This window comes from Schistocerca serialis, chromosome 2 (assembly GCF_023864345.2).
Source record: "Schistocerca serialis cubense isolate TAMUIC-IGC-003099 chromosome 2, iqSchSeri2.2, whole genome shotgun sequence".
Classification (NCBI taxonomy): domain Eukaryota; kingdom Metazoa; phylum Arthropoda; class Insecta; order Orthoptera; family Acrididae; genus Schistocerca; species Schistocerca serialis.
Window position 1 is genome coordinate 578,912,511 of NC_064639.1, and position 22,477 is coordinate 578,934,987.

General features: G+C 43.8%; 1 protein-coding gene across 5 annotated transcripts in view; it reads left to right on the top strand.

Annotated features, from left to right (window-relative positions):
* LOC126457583 (uncharacterized) overlaps nt 1-22,477 on the top strand; it is a 273,738-nt gene that overhangs the window by 175,518 nt on the left and 75,743 nt on the right. For 4 of the 5 annotated variants that reach the window (XM_050094010.1, XM_050094009.1, XM_050094008.1 and 1 more), the window contains exon 3: nt 15,171-15,314. The exons of the other annotated variant lie outside the window; for it this stretch is intronic. In XM_050094010.1, the coding sequence (XP_049949967.1) occupies nt 15,171-15,314 (144 nt within the window). The remainder of the gene's footprint in view (nt 1-15,170; nt 15,315-22,477) is intronic. 5 annotated transcript variants of the gene reach the window in all.

The following is a 22,477-nucleotide window of genomic DNA, read 5'->3' on the forward strand; positions in this document are numbered from 1 at the left end:
GACCGAGTGCCCAAGTCTGCAAGCGAAGCATAATCCCTTCATGGTTGGTTGGCTGATTTGGGGTAGGGAACCAAACAGCGCGGTCATCGGCCCCATCGGATTAGGGAAGGAAGTCGGCCATGACCTTTCACAGGAACCATCCCAGCATTTGCCTGAAGTGGTTTAGGAAATCACGGAAAACCTAAATCAGGATGGCCGTACGTGGGTTTGAACCGTCGTCCTCCCGAAAGTGAGTCCAGTGTGCTAACCACTGCGCCACCTCGCTCGGTTTAATGACATCCTGGGAGCCGAGAGATACCGTCATACTAGTGACAAAGAAGAGTTTCATATGGAAGGCCATACACAATCCAACATTAAGTATTCAGGTGTCGAGTCAGCAGAAAAGAGCCTCTTAGAGGTGAAGCTGTGAGAGTCTGAGGTCGCTAGGAGACCTGACAGCGAGGGAAAACCGGGATACATGGTGTCACAGCCATCCCCACCGCCGCAAAGCGCATGGGAAAAGCCAACATAAATAACCCACTCCTTCTTAAGAAGTACCTAATTGCTGAGTGTTTATTGCCAACTGCCCAGTGCTTAGTCTCAGCCCCTGTGTTAGTTGCAGCTATCCAGTGTAAAGGAAGGCTGTGTAGGTCACCCTCAGCACACCTAGGTGTCTTCGATCATCTATAGAACCACAAGTCCTGCTGGAAGGACACCGCTGCTGCCAGCTGCACTGCTAACTTGTAAGGTCACACTGATAGGGTACAGAGGCTGCCATCACCCTGCAGGCCTGCTGGAAGCTTGACCTGAGTGACCTGGACACTGTCCATCATCTGCCTTCGATAGTAGGGACGCTGCTGCTGCTCATACCGTTCCTGCGGCAGACCAAAGCTGCTGTCTCCTGTATCCTAAACAGGGATTGAGAGCCGACCCCTGTGAGCCAGCTGGTACTTCAGCTGGACCTGGGCCGAGACTCTTGAGTGCAAATCTTCGACGTCAATGAGAGCACTTTGAAGATCAATATGCAGAGCTGGAGACCACCGGATTCTGTAGATCGACAGCCCTCTCGTGACGAAGCAGCCGCCACCCAACGTTTTGGTATGCTGTTGGTACTACAAGTTGAGCACGAGTTGGCTTTCCACTGCTGACAAGTCACTGCACCGCCATCCCGGCTGCGGTGCGCCGCTTTGGAAGATGGTGGTGGTGGTGGTGGTGGTTAGTGTTTAACGTCCCGTCGACAACGAGGTCATTAGAGACGGAGCGCAAGCTCGGGTTAGGGAAGGATTTGGAAGGAAATGTGCCGCGCCCTTTCAAAGGAACCATCCCGGCATTTGCCTGAAACGATTTAGGGAAATCACGGTAAACCTAAATCAGGATGGCCGGAGACGGGATTGAACCGTCGTCCTCCCGCTTTGGAAGACATTCCTACATTACTGCCTAATAAATGTGGTATTGTCGGTAATGTCTTCTTGGCGCTCTCAAGCACAACCAGAACATTACTACTACATCCCAGCCATTTGTCTCCTAACGACTGCAGGAGTCTGAGACTGGACACCTATATTATTAACACGAAATTCACGATTGAAGTTTAAAAAGACGGCCAACTGCCGTTCCACGATGTGTTAGTGAAGAGTAGAATGGATGTAGTCCTGGTGCACAGTGTAAACAGAAAACCTTTGCGCACTGACCTCTATCTCCATGCCTCGAACCATCACCATCCATAACAAACAAATTCGTTGCTAAAGGCTTTGGTTCATAAATCTTGAACAGTATGAGACGAGGATAGTCTTGTTGAAGAATTACAACACGTACGAATAGTGTTCCAAAGCACAGATACTCAAAACATCAAATTGAATGGGCGATGCTATCAAAGTCAAGAACGCCTGAGAAAGAGGTTGAAACTGAGACCGAGCAAGAGAATCCAAAAATCGTGTATCTTCCTTATGCTGGACCAGTAGACCGGTAGACTCCTACAGAAACATGGCATCCAACGTGTTTTTGCTCCCTTCAACTGTGATAAAAAGTATCTTTGTAATGTTAAAGACGATCTAGGTCTTCAGGTCATTCCATGCGAACGTGGCACGTCTTGCGATGGGCGGACTATCATAGCTGTCAAGAAGAGATGTGACGAACATCACGGACACATGAAATGAAATACAATGAGATGAATATCGTGGTGGAAACTTAAAGTTTCTGGGACAGTATAACTAAGAAGTATATCGATATAAATATGTCAGAAAACCTAATAAACAGGGACGGAGATTTCAATTTAAATATCGCTTGTGGTCTGGCACTCAGTTTCTTAAAAACTCGCCGGCCATCACACAGTAGGAAAACGGCGAGAGATCTTGCATTTCACGGAATACCAGTGCGAGCTCTGAAAACTAAAAGAACATCAGAGGGCGTCGAGAATATCGAGATTCGAACTCGTCTAGAAATAGCGGAGCGAGATTAATGTAGTAGCTCACAGACTGATTGGAGTCAGGCAGCGAGTACATACAACAGCACAACTCACAGCTCCTGAAGAAGTCGGCTGGGTCGGTCGTCAAAATACTGTGCAGTAAACGGAAACAACAACTCGGTAGAAGATCGGGAAACACGCCTTTACTTCATATTACTTTACAAGTTATGTACTGTGTTGTGACCGGTCTATTAAGATGAGCGAATTCATTAAGCACTGATTGAAGTCGTGCTCTGTTGTATGAATATTCATAATCCACTAATCAACTTTCAAACACTATCTGACTGAGAATAAATCTAAAGAAATAAACACAGTATCACACACGTAAGTTCTACGCAACGCAAAATTTTTATATCCGTAACTAGTACAATCGAATATGAAAAGTTCTGTAATCATTCTTAAAACCCTCTCAGAACTACAGAACGTAATGCGTTTCTCTTCTAGATAGCTCGGTGTCAAGATATGATTTCCTTTGACTGTAATCGCGAAAGTTTAACCTCTGTATGATCTACCATAGAAAACACTTCACTGAAGTGACTGAATAATAACTCGCTCAAGTGCAAAACCTACACTCACCACTGCATAAGTTGTATGTCTTTCTACAACGTTCTGCACAAATTATTGCATGAGAAGAACATACATAACACAAAAATGTGCCACAGCAAAGTTTCGTCCCAGCATCACTGGCAAAAGTCACCTTTCGAAACTTGGAAATTATCACAAAAAAATACGATGCGCTATGAAGAAATTATCCGAAACGTACGGAAATCGGAAGACGTGATGTACATGTACAAGATAAACAAATGATTACAATTTCAGAAAAATTGGTTGATTTCTTTAAGAGAAAGAGCTTCACAAATAGAGCAAGTCACCAACGCACTGGTCCGCCTATGACCCTTACGCAAGCAGTTATTCGGCTTTGCACTGATTGATAAGAGTTGTTGGATGTCTTCATGAGGGATAAGGTACCAAATTCTGTGCAACTGGTACGTTACATCGTCACAACTTCGAGCTGGTTGGAGGGCTCTGAACATATTGCTCCACACGTTCTAAAGTTGGGAGAGATCCGTCGACCTTGCTGGGCAACGTAGGGTTTGGCAAACACGAACAGAAGCAGTATAAACTCTCGCCGTGCGTGGGTGGGCATTATCTTGGTAAATATAAACCCAGGATGGCTTGCCCTGATGGACAACAAAACGGGGCGTAGAATATAGTATAGTCAAGGTACCGCAGATGACAACCAAAGGGGTTCAGCTATGAAAAGAAACTGTATCCCTGACCATCAAGTTCGTTTGTCGGGGGGTATGGCGGGCGACAACCTGGTTGTTCAGGGCGTCTCCAGACACGTCTTCGCTGGTCATTGGGGCTCAGATCGAAGCGGGACTCATCACTGAAGACAATTCTACTCCAGTCAATGAGTTCCAGGCCGAATGTGCCCGACGCCACTGCAAACGGGCTTGTTGGTTTACGGAGGTCAATGGTAGCAGGCGCAAGGGGCGCCTTGAGCTCAGCCCCCTTTCTGTGAGCCGCATATTAATCGTCATTATGGTCACTGAAGCACCAATTGCACGTCACATGGGTGATAATGATGAATCCGGGGCTCTGAATGCCTCTCTGAATGCTCGATTCTCACGCTCTATCGTCTCTCTAGGTCGAGCGCTTCCTCCTTGGTGCTATGTTTGGCCATGGTTCACCCATCCCTGCCAAAATCGTCGAATAATAATATCGCTCCTATTCAAGTGATTCGCCGATCACTCCAACTGGCTTCTTTGAGCCCAATTACTCGTCGTCTCTCAAATGCTGACAGCTGGGTATCTTGCTCTGCCTGTGTGTGAGGCACAGTTATTATCCAATTGAGTACACGGAATGAAATTTCCCAATACTTTATGCCCTAGTATCGATATCCCCCTTATATACTATCCTTACCAGCTGCGCTATGGCCGGCCTCTGTGGCCAAGCGGTTCTAGACGCTTCAGTCCGTAACCGCGCTGATACTACGACCATATGTTCGCATCCTGAGACGCTTCAGTCCGTAACCGCGCTGCTACTACGGTCATAGGTTCGCATCCTGCCTCGGGCATGGATGTGTGTGATGTCCTTAGGTTAGTTAGGTTTAAGTAGTTCTAAGTTCTAGGGGACTGATGACCTCAGATGTTAAGTCCCATAGTGCTCAGAGCCATTTGAACATTTGAGCAGCGCCATGAAATTGCGCTGCAGAGTCACCTTCATCCACTGACTGCTTAAGTTTACACTTCTGCATTTTCCATCAATACCTCTATGAATATCAATTTGTGACCAGTAAGCATAACCCCTTCGTGGTGTGTCGTGGTTTTTTTATCGTCAAGGCGGTGCTGGTAACATGTGATTCATTATTTATGCATTAAAATTAATTTAATGATTGAGAAGTTGCGCTGTTCCCGTCATTGTAGATAATTAATTTGTTCGTGAGCTTTATCTTCTAGATATTAGTTTGCTTACATTTTTATCGCTTCATAACCAGCAGTCTTGAAGAGCTCGGATTTCGTTTCGAAATTCTGCAGTAAGCGCTGCAAGTACTGTACCTAGTTTACCATATATGTAACCCAGTAAATGGACACGGCTCTTCTCCAATAAATGTGACGTATATTGTTGGTCTCAAATTCATTAACTCTCAAAGTTCACATCTCTTTATGAGGAACTCCACAATAATCTCTCATCCTCAATGTAAATATCAACTTGACAGCACGAGATATAACAAAGGAATGCTTATATCTCTTTCAGTCATAAGTCTTGTTCTCTTTCTTCCGGTAACGTCAACCGCATTGTCACGGTGCGTTCTTTATTTGATGGCGCGCCCAGATTCTCCAACCCGGGATGCCGAACCACAGGATAATCAAATGGTTCAAATGGCTCTGAGCACTATGGGACTTAACATCTGAGGTCATGAGTCCCCTATAACTTAGAACTACTTAAACCTATCTAACCTAAGGACATCACACACATCCATGCCCAAGGCAGGATTCGAACCTGCGACCGTAGCCTAAGGGACCAAACTGCTAAGGTCATCGATCCCTAGACTTACACACTACTTAAACTAACTTATGCTAAGAACAGCACACACACCCATGCCCGAAGGAGGACTCGAACCTGCGACGGGAGGTGCCGCGCATTCAGTGACACTTCGCCTCTAACCACGCGCCCGCTCCGCGCTCGCCGAGAGAGCAGGTATCGCAATACATGGTGGAAATCTGCTATCATCAGCCCACCTTGAAGATGTGCTGAGTCCATCTGTACCGTTCTACATTTAACAGTAATAAAAAAAAAAATGGCTCTGAGCACTATGGGACTTAACATCTATGGTCATCAGTCCCCTAGAACTTAGAACTACTTAAACCTAACTAACCTAAGGACATCACACAACACCCAGCCATCACGAGGCAGAGAAAAGCCCTGACCCCGCCGGGAATCGAACCCGGGAACCCGGGCGTGGGAAGCGAGAACGCTACCGCACGACCACGAGATGCGGGCATTTAACAGTAATAAAATTTGCAGTTTGCTGTTTTAAGCTACTAAACTAATAAAAATACACTGCCGGAAAAAAATGGCAACACCAAAAAGTAAATAATATAGAGTAATGAAACTTCGGCAATGCATTTGTCCAGGTAACACATTTAATTTGTTAACATCGCAAGACCACAGGTTAATGTAAGCTCAAGATAAACCATTGCAAATGTGAAATGCTGATAGACTAATAATCGGTGTATCCGCCAGAATGTTGAATGCAAGCGTGGAAATGTGCATTCATTACGTCGTAGAGATGTAGGCCTAAGTTTGTGGGATGAAGTTCCTTGCCTATTGCACTTGGTTCGTCAACGCAGAGACGGTTAATGCTGGTTGTGGATGACGCTGTGGATGTCCAAAATATTCTCGATTGGAGACAGATCTGGTGATCAGGCAGGTCAAGGAAACATGCCGACACTCTGTAGAGCATATTGGGCTACAAAAGCTGTATGTGAGCGAGCGCTATCCTGTTAGAAAACACCCCTGTAATGTTACCCATGTATGGCAGCACAACAGGGCGAATCACCAGACTGACGTACAGTTTTGCAGTCAGGATACATGTAGGATAACCACGAGAGTGCTGCTGCTGTCATACGAAATCTCTCCGCAGACCATAGCTCCAGGTGTAGGTCCAGTGTGTCTAACACGCAGACAGGTTGTTAGCAGGCGCTCACCTGCCTCCGTCAAACCAACACACAGTCATCACTGGCACCGACTCAGAACCGCTTTCATCAGAAGGCAGAACAGACCTACACGCTGTCCTCCAATGAGCTCTCTCTTGACACCACTGAAGTCACAAATGGTTGTGGTTTCGCCTCACACTACAGGCCGTCTGGCTAGAAGTTGTGCTTAAAGTAACCGATTTGTAACAGTTCGTTGTGTCACGGCCAAGTCCTACTCAAATTACTGCAGATGCAGTAAAATGCGCCAGAGCCATACCCCCCAAACACGATGGTCTTCCCTCTCGGTATTACCACGTGGCCGTCCGGACCCCGGTCTTCTTGCGACCGTGCATTCCTGCGAACACTGCTGCCAGCACTCATGTACAGTGGCTACATTCTTGCCAAGTGTTTCTGCAGAACCGCATAAAGAACATCCAGCTTCTTGTAGCCCTATTACACGACCTCGTTCACAGTCAGTGAGGTGTTGACAATGGCGTCTTTGTCGGCTAAAGGCACTCCCGACTAGCATCAACTCATCATCCCCAATCACAACGGCAACTAGCTGTCACGACAGATACAGGGTTTATTTAAAGCAAGCCTGATCTGCATCCTCATAGTAGCGCCACTCTTATGCGACTGGCGTGAAACATGAATAACCATTATGTTTAAGACGTACAAACGCGACTACCAACTTTCTTTTATGTTGCACAACTCCTTCTTGGTGTTGCGATTTTTTTTCCAGCAGTGTATTTTCAAGTGTGGCAACCATCATTCGTCAGCTAGGTTGACATTGGGTAGCACATCGCTTCGGCACAGAGTGCATCATGTGTAACACAATACTGAATTAACACTGTGTATTAAACTTATAGTATCTAACAACGGATACAACACGTGGGCTTTTAACATAAATGACATGAATCGAATTTGTCCGCAGTTCGTGGTCTAGTGGTGCCGGCACGGTAGCTCAGCGCGTTCGGTCAGAGGGTTTAGCTGCCCTCTGTAATAAAAAAAGACTGAGTGAACGGATCAATGAAGAACCTGAACGGGTGAACGGGTGTCATCGGACGTCCGCGCCGAACAAATTCAACGAACAAAAAAGTGGCTAGCGTTAGTGCCTCAGGATCAGAGGGTGCCGGGTTCGATTCCTGGCTGGGTCGGAATTTTTTCCGCCTGGGGACTGGGTGTTTGTGTTGTCCTTATAATTTCATCACCATTCGTGGAAGTGGCGAGACTGTACTGTGTATAGATTGGGAATTTATACAGGCGCTGATAACCACGCAGTTGAGCTCCCCACAAACCAAATATCATCATCGTCATCATCATCATGAATCGAATATATAGGATCGACAGAAATTTAAGTTTTCTGTACGTTTTCCAACAGTGCGTTAAGTAACCCGATGGATAGGAGAGGATGACTGAACTGAGTGCATAAAGCATTAGACTGAATAACTACAACACGGTCCTGTGATCAGCTTATGATCTCAGACTGTTTGTAGTACCGTGCGACTCTATACGAATAAGTCCACGCTTGCAGTTCATCACCAGACCAACACGCGAAATGTGCAAATATTAATATCTCTCGATCGAAATGTCTTATACACTGCATATTAATAGTCACTACAAATAACTGTAACGATCTCATCAAAACGCCAGCTGCTATCATCAGCTCTGAACAGCTTACAATTATTCATGGCCGCCTCCAGGACGTCCGTGTAGTCTATTCAAAATTCGTCGGGGTCGTGGACCACTCAAGCACTCTCGCGCCTCATTGGCCGAACAAAACGGAACTGGCCGAAGGGGAAAACCTCTACTTCGGCAGTTTTTCACGAAGAGATAATTCCAAAAGCTTGCATATCCTATCAACACCTATTACAGGACATTTTCGCAAAATGTACGCAGAGACGATTTCGTGATTTAAGCAAAACAAAACTTTAAACAAATGAAAGTGCTGTTTATCACAATACTTTCTACTTGCGGTATTGCCCATGGCTGCAGTCATTCTTGTTCACTCGTTATTTCAGTTATTTTCATTATATAAATGTTATAAACTTTGTCTTTTACGACTGATAGTTTATTTTGTTTTCAAGTGAATATGTTTTACCTATTGCTGCTCCGTATTATAAATTGTCTGCAACGTAAAGAGAATTATTTTCTTATACATATTCTCTAAGCCAAAAAAACGACACACTACGAAGGAATTTCCCGAATGGGAGGGAACTAGGCAAAAGTGATGTGTATAAAAGTTCAAATAAAACAATTATCTGCGTCAGCCGCTTTTTTCATTTTATCCTACGACGTGATGTAAAGATTTCTCTCTTGCCTCTCTGAGGCAAGGCTCTACATCTTTACATTGTTATGATCTTTAGTTTGATAGTGTTATTGATTCGTGTTCTGTGAGAAAAATTAAATTAAAAATATTCATTCATGAGGAACAGCAGGGTTCTGTGCACTAGAACAGATTGTAAGTAACTCTATTGCCGTTTAAAATTTATAATCTTAGAGCCACATTACTCTAACAACTGCTTGTTATACTTTTTGTAGCAAAATGAAACCATAACAAACAGCTGGCTGCATCCAGATGGCAAATATGTACCACAATATCATCGTTCCACCTGTGGATGAGAGTGTAAGCTCTCGAAACGCATCTGGGATGAAATAATAATAGTGACTGGCGCAGATAATTGTTTTATTTGAACTTTCACTGTCGTAAATAGACGCAGATCCTTACAAGAGTCAAACATGAACGACTTAAAGTAGATGTGATGCATATGTACAGACAACCAAACTATTACAGTTTCAGAAAAATTGAATGATTTATTGAAGAGAAAGAGCTTCAGAAATTTAGAAATTCAATAATGCATTGGTCCGTCTCTGGCCCTTAAACAAGCAGTTATTCGGATTGGCATTTATTGACAGAGTTGTTGGGTAATATCCTGTGGGACATCATTCCAAAGTCTGTCCAACTGGCACGTTATATCGACAAAATCTCAATGTGGTTGGAGAGCCCTGCCCATAATGTTCCAAATGTTCTCAATTTGGGAGAAATCCGGCGAACTTGATGATGGACAAGGTAGGGTTTTGTAAGACTGAATGCACGCCGTAGAGACGTATCTCGCGGAATTGTAAAATCTGGATGGATTTCTACGAAGGGCTACAAAACGGGATATGGAATATCGTCGACGTGCCATTGTGCTGTAAGGGTACCGCTGATCACATACAAATGGGTCCTGCTGTGAAAAGAAACGGCACCCCAGACAATCATCCCAGGGTGTCGGGTCGCGCAGAGGGCGATAATCAGTTTGGTATCCCATCGCTGTCCGAATTGTCTCCAGACACGTCTTCGGCCTGGAATCTCATTGACTGGAGTAGATGTGTCTTCAATTATGAGTCCCGCTTTGAACTAAACCCCAATGCTCAGCGAAGACGTGTCTGGGACGTCCCAGACAGCGGTAGGATACCAATCCGATTGCCGCCCGCCACATGGCTCGACAAACAGGAGTTATAGTTGGGGGCGCCATTTCTTTTCATAGTCGAACCCTTTTGGTTCTCATCCACGGAACTTTACAGCGCAGCTTTACGTCGACAATGTTCTACGCCCCTTTTTGTTGCCCTTCATGTCAAGTCATCTTGGGCTTACATTTCAGCGAGAGTTTCTTCTGCTTGTCTTCGTGCTTGCCAAACCATGCCTAAGCCAGGAAGGTCGCCGGATCTCTCGCCAACTGGGAACGTTTGGAGCATTATGGGCATGGCCCTCCGACCAGCTCGGGATTTTGACGACCTAACTCACAAATTGGACAGAATTTGGCACGATATACCTCCAGAGCACATCCAACGACTCTATCAATCAATGCTAATTCGAATGACTGCTTGGATAAAGGCCAGTGGACCAATGCATTATTGAGTTGTTCAATTTGTGAAGCACTTCCTCTTGAATAATTTTTTTTTTTCTTAGAGTGTATTTCGTTAGATGATTTGTAGTGTTTACTGGCAGCATATTTAAACTATCTATCTATTCACAACCATGCGGCTGTCATCATCAGCATCAGCTTCCTTTCAAGGCATAGGCTGCTGCTTGTTCCGAACTCACAAACAAAATCATTCCTTTCTTTTTCGAGGCCTTCCAGTTTTCATTTCCCTCTCGGCTTTTAGTTTAGTATCTTCTAGGAAATTCTGTGACCTGGCATTCTCATGAGACGTTGTCTCCAATTTTCACGACACTTTTTGATTTTTTTTTCCATTCGTGTTGAAAACTTTTAATTATGTTCTAATACCTTAATTTCTGATCATGTATCTTCTTGTGTAGCCCCCCGTCATTTTTAAGAACCTCATCCTGCTATTCGAATTTTACTTCTTTGTTTTTTTATGGTAATCAAGCTTTTGCTTCCATAGGATACCACAGCAACTGCCGTCACTTTATAAAATTTCATGATGGTCTCTTTTTGTACTTTACAGCCTGATGTTCTGCTAATAGTTACACTTACAGCTTGGAATTTGTGTATTTTATTTTCAGTATCGGAACCAAAATCAAAACTTATAGTACAACCTAAATAAGAGATTTGAGAGACTTGTTCTAAAACCGAATTATCTAAAACCATTTTTGATTTGTCTTTATATTTTCCTCGCAAAGACATTCGTTTCGTTTTATTACTAGAAATTTTTTAAGTTCTGTTTCTTACATATGTCTTTCAGTTAATACACTGATGTTTGGAGGTCATCTTCATTCTTTTGCATAATAATGACACCAATTGCAAACAGAAGCACATTCAGCTATTCCTCATTCGCAATCTTAATTTGTTTGTTTACTTGACGCTTGTATTTGCGAAGTATGAAGGCAATGTAAATATTAAAAAAAGGTAAGTGATAGTCCATAGCCTTGTCTTACAACTTGGTTTATAATCAGTTCTTCAAATTGATTCCTACCTGTGATTATTACTAGGCGTCCATTTTCGTAAAGCCTTTTCATTACCTCTGTTAGGATATCCACATTCGGTCATAATCTTCCAAAACCGGTTCAAACAGTGAAAAGTCTTCTCAAGGTCGATAAAGGGCGTATAGGTTTATTTACTAAATTGTCATTGTTTTTTTATAATGATTTTAATTACAAACACGTTGTCTGTGTATGAAAGATCTCATCTAAATCTATAACAGCTTCTGTGATATTCATCATACAGTTATTTTCTATCTCTGAATGTAGTTTGTAGACAGTGTTTAGAAGACTGAGTCCATGATAGTTTCTGCAATCATTACGTTTCCCTTTCTTGAAGAGAGATATTGCTTCTGCTGTGTACCAAGGGTCTGTGATATTGCAGTTCTTCCCAAGTTCATTTATTAATTGTAAAAGTCTTTTATCTAGTGACAAGTCTCCATATTTAATCAGTTCGGCATTCACTATATTTATTCCAGTACCTTCCCTGTTCTTCATGCCTTTAAAAGCCTCTTGTAGCTCCTCAATAGTAACTGGATAGAAAGTTTCATTGCACATACTTTTTCTAGTGTGTCCACTACAATTCTGTATAAATATTTGTCCATTGTTAAATGAATACAATGTTCAGTGAAGCAGTGTCTGTTTCTTCCTTGTTCAGGACTTTCATGACTTTCTATGAACATTGCCGTCTACCATGTACGCCGTGTCCTAAGACTCTTATGAACATATACGATACCTCGTGGTGTGTCTTGGACACTCTTTATTTCGGAGCGTTCCTTTTTATTTTGTATGCTTCCTAGTTCTCTGATGTTTGTATCCGTCAAATTTCAAATAAGCTACCTGTTTTTCGTCAATGGCATCTTTAATTCCTGAGTTGCAAATTCAGAATCGACTTTTCCCATCTGTTTTCTTCCTTTTACTGAGTGTTTCTGAGGATGCTTCTATGATGCAGGTCTTATTATTATTCTATTCTATATCGATGTCTTTATTGACTTGTAGTGAAGTAAGCTTTTCTTGGAGTCTGTGCTGATAAAGTTCTCTAATACTGTATTCCGGAATATACGGTTGTGAGAATAGAAAAATGAACGTAAGTGATAAATTGCGACCATATATTTGTAAATAGTTAGATAATTAAATTATGCTGCTAAGAAACAATACATACTTCCTGATAAGATATGTATAATTTAATAATTTTCTTTATATTATAGACCGCTGGTGCTGCTTAGTGTGAATATTCGAAACGTGTTTGGTCCAAAATAAAATAAACATTTAGTTGCAAAAGACGGAATGTATAAGCATACGACAAACGTAAGGTCACCGCAAGAAAAATTAGTCACTCCAGCGTGCATGCGCAGATGAACTGTTAACCCTTTACAGATGGCACACGTGCTCAACCGATAGCGCACAGCCCCTCCGTGATCATAAGGCACTAGCGATCAGTGAGACATTTGTGTTTCAAGCAGACAGTGTTCGTAAACATGGGTAAATATAAGAAAATGGCGGAGTGGCAAAAAGGTAAAATTGTGTTTGGCCGTGCCCATGGCCGTACGACGTATGAAGTTGCTGGATTTGTTGGAGTTTTGCTGCGGACTATTCAACAAGCCTGTAAGAAGTGGTGTAACACACGTGGCAATGACACCAAGTCGTCATAGTTGTTGTCGGAGAAAGCCCCTGACTGAGAGGGACCGGAGACACGTTTGACGGCTTGTGACGCAGAAACGCTTCCAAGCCCGACAGGTATTTATGCAGGCAGTGAATGAAAGTCCAGCCACACTTGTTGGCGAGAGAACACTGCGACGTGAACTGCATGTAATAAACATTTCGAGTCGGTCATCTCAAAAGAGAGCATTGGTCATGCTGGCACGAAAGATGACAACAGCATAGTTCATCGGGCTGGAAGAATATGTGTCTGGTTTTCTGAACACTCCCACCGTATTACATCTCGAGTGACTTGCAAAATTACCTGACTTGAACCCTACAGAAAATCTGTACAATATGTCGGAACAGCGGGTAAAACTCCCCCAGTTTGGTGGAATTGCACGATCCAATCGTCAGCGAGTGTCTTATATGGATACGCTGAACCTGCACAACTTTGTGAATTCAGTTCCAAACGGAATCCAGGCTGTTAATGAAGTCCAGGAATTATATGCTATTAAATGATTTCTGTAGGCGTGACTAATTTTTTGTCCAGTGAGCTTACTTATTTGTGAGCTATTAATAATTTACGAGGAGCAAATAACATCTTTTTTTACTATACAACACACTAAACCATTTCGCAGTGGCTGCCACAAACAATAAGGCTTTTTCTTTTTACTTTCAATTCCTTTACGAGGCGCGTTCAGTAAGTAATGCAGCATTTTTTTCTCGGATAATTTAGGTTGAAAAAATTTGTAATTTGTTTTGAGACATGGTGAAATATTTCCGTTTTAGCCCCCATAGTTTCACGAAGTTGCAGTAGGTGGCTGCACTATACGTTGCCTTCAAAATGGCGTCTGTAATGGATATGCGTTCCAAGGAGACAGCTGTCATTGAGGTTTTTTTCTTTTGAGCATTGCAGATGTTCGTCGGCGCTTGCAGGATGTCTACGGACACTTGGCAGTAAACAAAAGCACGATGAGTCGTTGAGCGAGGCTTTTGTAATCATCGCAACAAACCTGGGACGATCTCCATGAGCCGGCTGGCCACACACAGCTGTGACTCCTGTAGTGTCGGACTTCAGCGTATTCGTCACCACAAAAATGCAGACGAACGTCTCCTTCTCCATGACAACGCAGGGCTTGAAACAAGTCTGCGCAACCGAGAGGAGCTAACGAAAGTCCGCATCTCGTGGTCGTGCGGTAGCGTTCTCGCTTCCCACGCCCGGGTTCCCGAGTTCGATTCCCGGCGGGGTCACGGATTTTCTCTGCCTAGTGATGGCTGGGTGTTGTGTGCTGTCCTTAGGTTAGTTAGGTTTAAGTAGTTCTAAGTTCTATGGGACTGATGACCATAGATGTTAAGTCCCATAGTGCTCAGAGCCATTTGAACCATTTGAACCAAGTAACGAAACTTCAGTGGACTGTTCTTCCTCATCCACCCAACAGCCCGTATCTCGCACCTTCCGAGTTCCATCTTTTTGACGCAATGAAGGATACAATGCGCGGGAAGAAGTACGTAGATACTGGGGAGGTTAATGATGCAGCAAGACATCGGCTCCGACGTCGACTATATGGTCTCACAGGCCCTCCTAATAAGGTGGCGTACGGCCGTCGCATTGAACAGAGATTATGCTGAAAAATAAGGATTTGTAGTCAAAAGTGTGGAGAATTATATGGTGTAGTTTAATCTTGGCTAAAACCAACCTGCTTTCAGAAAAAAGAAAGCGTTGCATTAATTGTTGCACGCCCCTCGTAGGTGGTGTATACAATTTGATATGATACATTTTATTGGTTACGTGCAATATTTGCCATCAATATAGTGCGTTCCGGTAATATTTTTCGATGATGGTTCATTTTTATTAAACCTACGTACAGTTTGATAAGATGTTCGCAGAAGGTAGGTGTGCCATTGGCGCAGAACCTGCCCTGTACGGCTCTATTGTAAGCAAATGGTGGCGCTGTGGTTGCAGAAGTCGAGCCAGTCGTCGGTGCCGGAGGACTGGAAGGAGCAGCTGGCGAGGGCTGTGGAGGACCTGCCGGAGGACGCCACGGTGCACGAGCTCATCAAGACCGTCGCCGCCCTCTCGCCGGACCGCGCGCGCACCCTCATACAGGTAGCGGCCGCTCTGCGTAACCTGCACACGAACCAGACTGCGGTTACAACAGCCGAAGCGCGTGAGAGGGTGGCGGGGGCACCAGCTGTCGAGGGAGTGAGACAGTCTAGCAGGATACGATCAATCTGCACACAGACCAGGAAGCAAGAGAAACCGAGGACAAATTTGGAAAGGAAATTAAAGTTGAGAGGGAAGAAATGAAAACAATGCGCGTAATGAGGAGTAGGACTTGCGCATCGAGGGTTCCGTGCAAATGAAATTATGTATACAGATAATTCATCCATCCTGAGGATAAAGAATATCGACGATCTTTGCTTGTTATCGATATCGATACAGGCAAGATATACTCTACCCATTACTGAGAAGAAAGGGTCTTGACAGACGGTCAGACAGAGAGTGTGATATAATTACAAATTAAGGATTATCAAACTTTTTCCTTTACTTCTACTGTGAAACTTTGGTTCTCGTCCAATTTCATTGTTCTAGGTCAGCGGGAAGTACCCTACAGGATTCGATGAATGAGTCTGCGATTATCAAAATATGTGATACAAATGGCCGCATTTCTTCACTGCACTGACTTAGAAGCTTTCATTTATTACACTGCCAAGGAACTATAGCCTTACTAAGTGACGTAAAGTTCAACTACATACGTTAAACCATTCCTGAGAAAATAAGGTTTTAAATGATGGATGGACATACAGATAGACGAGCAACAAAGTGGTCCTATAAGGGTTTCGTTTTTACCGACTGATGTATGGAACCCTAAAAAGTAACTTGTTTCATTATGTAGCAGTTCAGAGGACCTGTCCACCTAGAGAAAGTATACGACGACGTAAAATGGTGCCAAATGTTCGTAATTTTCAGAAAAATAAGAGTAAACTGTAGGGAAAGACTGAAAATATAAAATATGTACAAAAATCAAGACGCGGCAGTAATAATAAAAGAATAAAAATGAAGTGCTCGGATTAAAAAAGTGTAAGACAGAGATGCAGTCTTTCGCCATTACCGTTCAATTTGTTCGTCGAACAAACAATGACGGCAATAAAAGACATCTACATCTACATGGATACTCTGCAAATCACATTCAAGTGCCTGGCAGAGAGTTCATCGAACCACGTTCACAATTCTCTATTATTCCAATCTCGTATAGCGCGAGGAAAGAATGAACACCTATATCTTTCCGTAAGAGCTCTGATTTCCCTTATTCTATCGTGGTGATCGTTCCTCCCTATGTAGATCGGTGTCAAAAAAATATTTTCGCATTCAGAGGAGAAAGTTGGTGATTGGATTTTCGTGAGAAGATTCCGTCGCAACAAAAATCGCCTTTCTTTTAATGATGTCCATCCCAAATCCTGTATCATTTCTGTGACACTCTCCCATATTTAGCGATAATACAAAACGTGCTGCCTTTCTTTGAACTTTTTCGATGTACTCCGTCAGTCCTATCTGGTAAGGATCCCACACCGCGCAGCAGTATTCTAAAAAAGGACGGACAAGCGTAGCGTAGGTAGTCTCCTTAGTAGGTTTGTTACATTTTTTAAGTCTCCTGCCAAAAAAACGCAGTCTTCGGTTAGCCTTCCCCACAACATTTTCTGTGTTCCTTGCAATTGAAGTTGTTCGTAATTGTAATACCTAGGTATTTAGTTGAATTTACGGCTTTTAGATTAGACTGATTTATTGTGTAATCGAAGTTTAACGGATTCCTTTCAGCACTCATGTGGATGACCTCACACTTTTCGTTATTTAAGGTCAACTGCCAATTTTCGCACCATTCCGATATTTCTTCTAAATCGTTTTGCGGTTTGTTTTGATCTTCTGATGACTTTATTAGTCGATAAACGACAGCGTCATTTGCAAACAACCGAAGACGGGTGCTCAGATTGTCTCCCAAATCGTTTATATACACTCCTGGAAATTGAAATAAGAACACCGTGAATTCATTGTCCCAGGAAGGGGAAACTTTATTGACACATTCCTGGGGTCAGATACATCACATGATCACACTGACGGAACCACAGGCACATAGACACAGGCAACAGAGCATGCACAATGTCGGCACTAGTACAGTGTATATCCACCTTTCGCAGCAATGCAGGCTGCTATTCTCCCATGGAGACGATCGTAGAGATGCTGGATGTAGTCCTGTGGAACGGCTTGCCATGCCATTTCCACCTGGCGCCTCAGTTGGACCAGCGTTCGTGCTGGACGTGCAGACCGCGTGAGACGACGCTTCATCCAGTCCCAAACATGCTCAATGGGGGACAGATCCGGAGATCTTGCTGGCCAGGGTAGTTGACTTACACCTTCTAGAGCACGTTGGGTGGCACGGGATACATGCGGACGTGCATTGTCCTGTTGGATCAGCAAGTTCCCTTGCCGGTCTAGGAATGGTAGAACGATGGGTTCGATGACGGTTTGGATGTACCGTGCACTATTCAGTGTCCCCTCGACGATCACCAGTGGTGTACAGCCAGTGTAGGAGATCGCTCCCCACACCATGATGCCGGGTGTTGGCCCTGTGTGCCTCGGTCGTATGCAGTCCTGATTGTGGCGCTCACCTGCACGGTGCCAAACACGCATACGACCATCATTGGCACCAAGGCAGAAGCGACTCTCATCGCTGAAGACGACACATCTCCATTCGTCCCTCCATTCACGCCTGTCGCGACACCACTGGAGGCGGGCTGCACGATGTTGGGGCGTGAGCGGAAGACGGCCTAACGGTGTGCGGGACCGTAGCCCAGCTTCATGGAGACGGTTGCGAATGGTCCTCGCCGATACCCCAGGAGCAACAGTGTCCCTAATTTGCTGGGAAGTGGCGGTGCGGTCCCCTACGGCACTGCGTAGGATCCTACGGTCTTGGCGTGCATCCGTGCGTCGCTGCGGTCCGGTCCCAGGTCGACGGGCACGTGCACCTTCCGCCGACCACTGGCGACAACATCGATGTACTGTGGAGACCTCACGCCCCACGTGTTGAGCAATTCGGCGGTACGTCCACCCGGCCTCCCGCATGCCCACTATACGCCCTCGCTCAAAGTCCGTCAACTGCACATACGGTTCACGTCCACGCTGTCGCGGCATGCTACCAGTGTTAAAGACTGCGATGGAGCTCCGTATGCCACGGCAAACTGGCTGACACTGACGGCGGCGGTGCACAAATGCTGCGGAGCTAGCGCCATTCGACGGCCAACACCGCGGTTCCTGGTGTGTCCGCTGTGCCGTGCGTGTGATCATTGCTTGTACAGCCCTCTCGCAGTGTCCGGAGCAAGTATGGTGGGTCTGACACACCGGTGTCAATGTGTTCTTTTTTCCATTTCCAGGAGTGTAGATAAGGAACAGCAAAGGGCCTATAACACTACCTTGGGGTACGCCAGAAATCACTTCTGTTTTACTCGATGACTTTCCGTCAGTTACTACGAACTGTGACCTCTCTGACAGGAAATCACAGATCCAGTCACATAACTGAGACGATATTCCATAAGCACGCAATTTCACTACTAGCCGCTTGTGTGTTACAGTGTCAAAAGCCTTCCGGAAAATCAGAAATACGGAATCGATCTGAAATCCCTTGTCAATAGCACTCTGCACTTCATGTGAATAAAGAGCTAGTTGTGTTTCACAAGAACGATGATTTCTAAACCCATGTTGACTGTGTGTCAATAGACCGTTTTCTTCGAGGTAATTCATAATGTTCGAACACGATAAATGTTCTAAAATCCCGCTGCATATCGACGTTAACGACGTGGGCATGTAATTTAGTGGCCGGCCGGAGTGGCCGAGCGGTTCTAGGCGCTACAGTCTGGAACCGCGCGACCGCTACGGTCACAGGTTCGAATCCTGCCTCGGGTATGGATGTGTGTGACGTCCTTAGGTTAGTTAGGTTTAAGTAGTTCTAAGTTCTAGGGGACTGATGACCTTAGAAGTTAAGTCCCATAGTGCTCAGAGCCATTTGAACCATTTGTAATTTAGTGGATTACTCCTACTACCTTTCTTGAATATTGGTGTGACCTGTGCGACATTCCAATCTTCGGGTACGAAGATTCAGGAGTGGGATAACGATTCAAGGTGAAGGGATATCAGTCGTTAAGTTCCGCTGATGACATTGACATGATCACAAGGGGAAGGCCTCAGACACGACCAACCAATTCGGTTCATTTGTTGCAGGTCGCTTGAGTACAATTAAAAATTCTTAAAATATTTTGATTCAGTTCTCCCCCTCCCCAATTCTTCAGAAAACCACCCCTAAAGTTCATGACGCACAATCACCTCAGAACCGACACGATCGATAGACAATTGAAAACTGAGCACTTTTCATAATAGTATACGGAGTCCGCAAAAGAAAATTTTTCTAGGAATCGAGGGAAAAAACTTTTTTGAATGCCGCTTATGTAGCCCTACCTGCAGTGCTAATGCCGTGCAATGAAAGTGCCACTGGCGTAGCGACCAAGGCATTTGGCTAGAGAGCAACTAGTCCCTACATTCATTTTTTTCATTTGTAGTTCTACCGTTTCAAAAGTGGTAGGAATAGCAGGTAAATAAGGTGCTTAAATCAATAAGGAATAATAAAACTTAGGCAAAAAATTCTCAAACTACTTAGATTAGTAAATAATTAATATTTGAAGCCTCGTTACGTCAAAACAATTCTGAGTGAGAGTGCTTCGAAGACGAGTGTTCGACACACTTTATTGCATAAAGAAGAAGAACAGTCTCTTGTCATAGCTGGTAATATACATAAACTCACTAAAAAGGTTTGCGACACTTCCTCCAAATCCGGGAAATTGCCAAATTCAATTTACAAAACTTACCTTGAGAAGATTTTAAAACCGCATGTTGCTTATAACAAGGTAATACTGCCATATTGCAAACCTATGAGCCAGCGATATGATCTTTATTTTTATCATAAGTTAAAAACTTCATTTCGAGGCTTTAACATTTTAATGCGCTTCTGGAAACGCAGCCGGAATTACACATCCGCGTCGATGACGACTTACAGCATAACTCATAATCTTGTTTCAGCATCGATTTTTCAGGTAATGTTATCGTATGCGTGGAACGTATCAAACTGATTCCCTAAATTAAATCTTTTTAAATGTATACAAAGTCTGTTTTCCACCGAATCTTCCAAAGGAACAGTGTAATTTCATGAGTAGTGCATTCATCAGATGTTCTTGGTGCCGTGAGCATATTTGCTTCGAATGTTCATATGGCAGGTATCATCCATCTAGTTATTCGAAAGAAATGGAGGATATATAACAGCGACCAGGGCTGAATTTTTAATTCTTTACTAATCCAATTTGTTCGAGATATTTATTTCGTGACCTTGTTATTATTTGCTATTGATTACTTACCTTATTAACTCTCCTACGCCCACCAATTTTGAAACGAAAAAAACACAAATGAAAAAATTGAACGCACTTGGGATTCGAACACAGGTTCCTTGCTCCACTGCCCAATGCCTCTTTTTTTATACATGGGATGGATAGCGCGTGTGGTGGAGGAGTGCAGAGTGGACAGGGGTAGCAACTCGACGCCTGGCCGTGGTATTCCTCTCGCCGTTAAGGGATCAGGACTGGTGAGAGGGAATCAGTAATGGGACCTTTTTTTTATGCCACACCTAGAATACATGCTACTAGCACCGCATCGTGCACTAAGTAAAGAAAACAAATAATCCCGAAATTATTCTACGCAGTAGCAATACAACGCGGAAAAAAAAATGTGCTACGTAGCACGATGCAGAGGGATGCGCCGCTGCTCTCCTTTCGCTTGATCATCACACATGTCGTAGGTTATTCCACCGATACAGGTCGTGTTCTAGTAAGCTCAGTTAATGGGTATCTTCTCCTACCTGCTGACGTTCCACCTGCGTGAAAGGTTGCGTAGGGCACTCGCTAAGTAACAACAACAAACACCTGGGATAGATGAAATAAGTGTGGAGATGATGAAGTCAGCTGGACCTATTGGACTACAACGGTTGCATAGATTGCTAAGATGCTTGTTGTTGTTGTGGTATTCAGTCCTGAGACTGGTTTGATGCAGCTCTCCATGCTAATCTATCCTGTGCAAGCTTCTTCATCTCCCAGTACCTACTGCAACCTACATCCTTCTGAATCAGTTCTGTGTATTCATCTCTTGGTCTCCCTCTACGAGTTTTACCCTCCACGCTGCCCTCCAAAACTAAACTGGTGATCCCTTGATGCCACAGAATATTCCCTACCAACCGATCCCTTCTTCTAGTCAAGTTGTGCCACAAATTTCTCTTAATTCAATACCTCCTCATTACTTATGCGCTCTACCCATCTAATCTTCAGCATTCTTCTGTAGCACCACATTTCGAAAGCTACTATTCTCTTCTTGTCTAAACTATTCAGCTAAGATGCTTATGGACTCAGAAAATTGAGCCTGGAGAATGGGGAAAGTGAATAATAATTCCAGTGTTCAAGAAGGGGGACAGAAAAGTGTGTCATAACTATAGAGGGATCACATTCAGAACACAAGTAGCAAAAATAAATGAGAGGATACTGGAAAGAAGATTGAGGGAAAAAGCGAAAGGTCAGTTAGAAGGGAAGCAGTTTGGCTTTCTACATGGTAGATTAACAGTGGGCCCAATCTTCAGTATGAAACAGCTGATGGAAAGGCATTGAAAATATGGGAACGATCTGTTGCTGATGTTTCTTGACTTAGTAAAGACTTACGATAGTGCCCCAGAGAAAAGGTTTGGAGAAAATCCTAGACAGAAATGGAGTTGGAAAACAAACAATTGAAATGTTTCAAGTAATGTATTACGAAAGTTTCAGATGTGTAGAGACCCAAGCTGGAAGAACTGATTGGTTTAGGAATATTATGGGGTTGAGACAAGGATGAGTGGTGTCACCATTATTATTTATAACAGTGATGGATGAAATTGTGAAATATATGAGAGCTTCTCATAGAGGACGGGAGATGAAGTTATGGCCATTTGCCAGTGATACTGTGGTGTGGGGAACCAACAACAGGGAGGTACTGTTACTAGAATAAATAGACATCTACAATGAAAAAAATCGGAAGATATGAAATTAAATTCAGTGTAAGAAGGAGCGAGGCTATTGTGATAACCAGAGGAGAAAGGGAAAGCAAAGGACAAATTATCATTAAAGGGCAGGATATTGAATTGTGAATAACTTTAA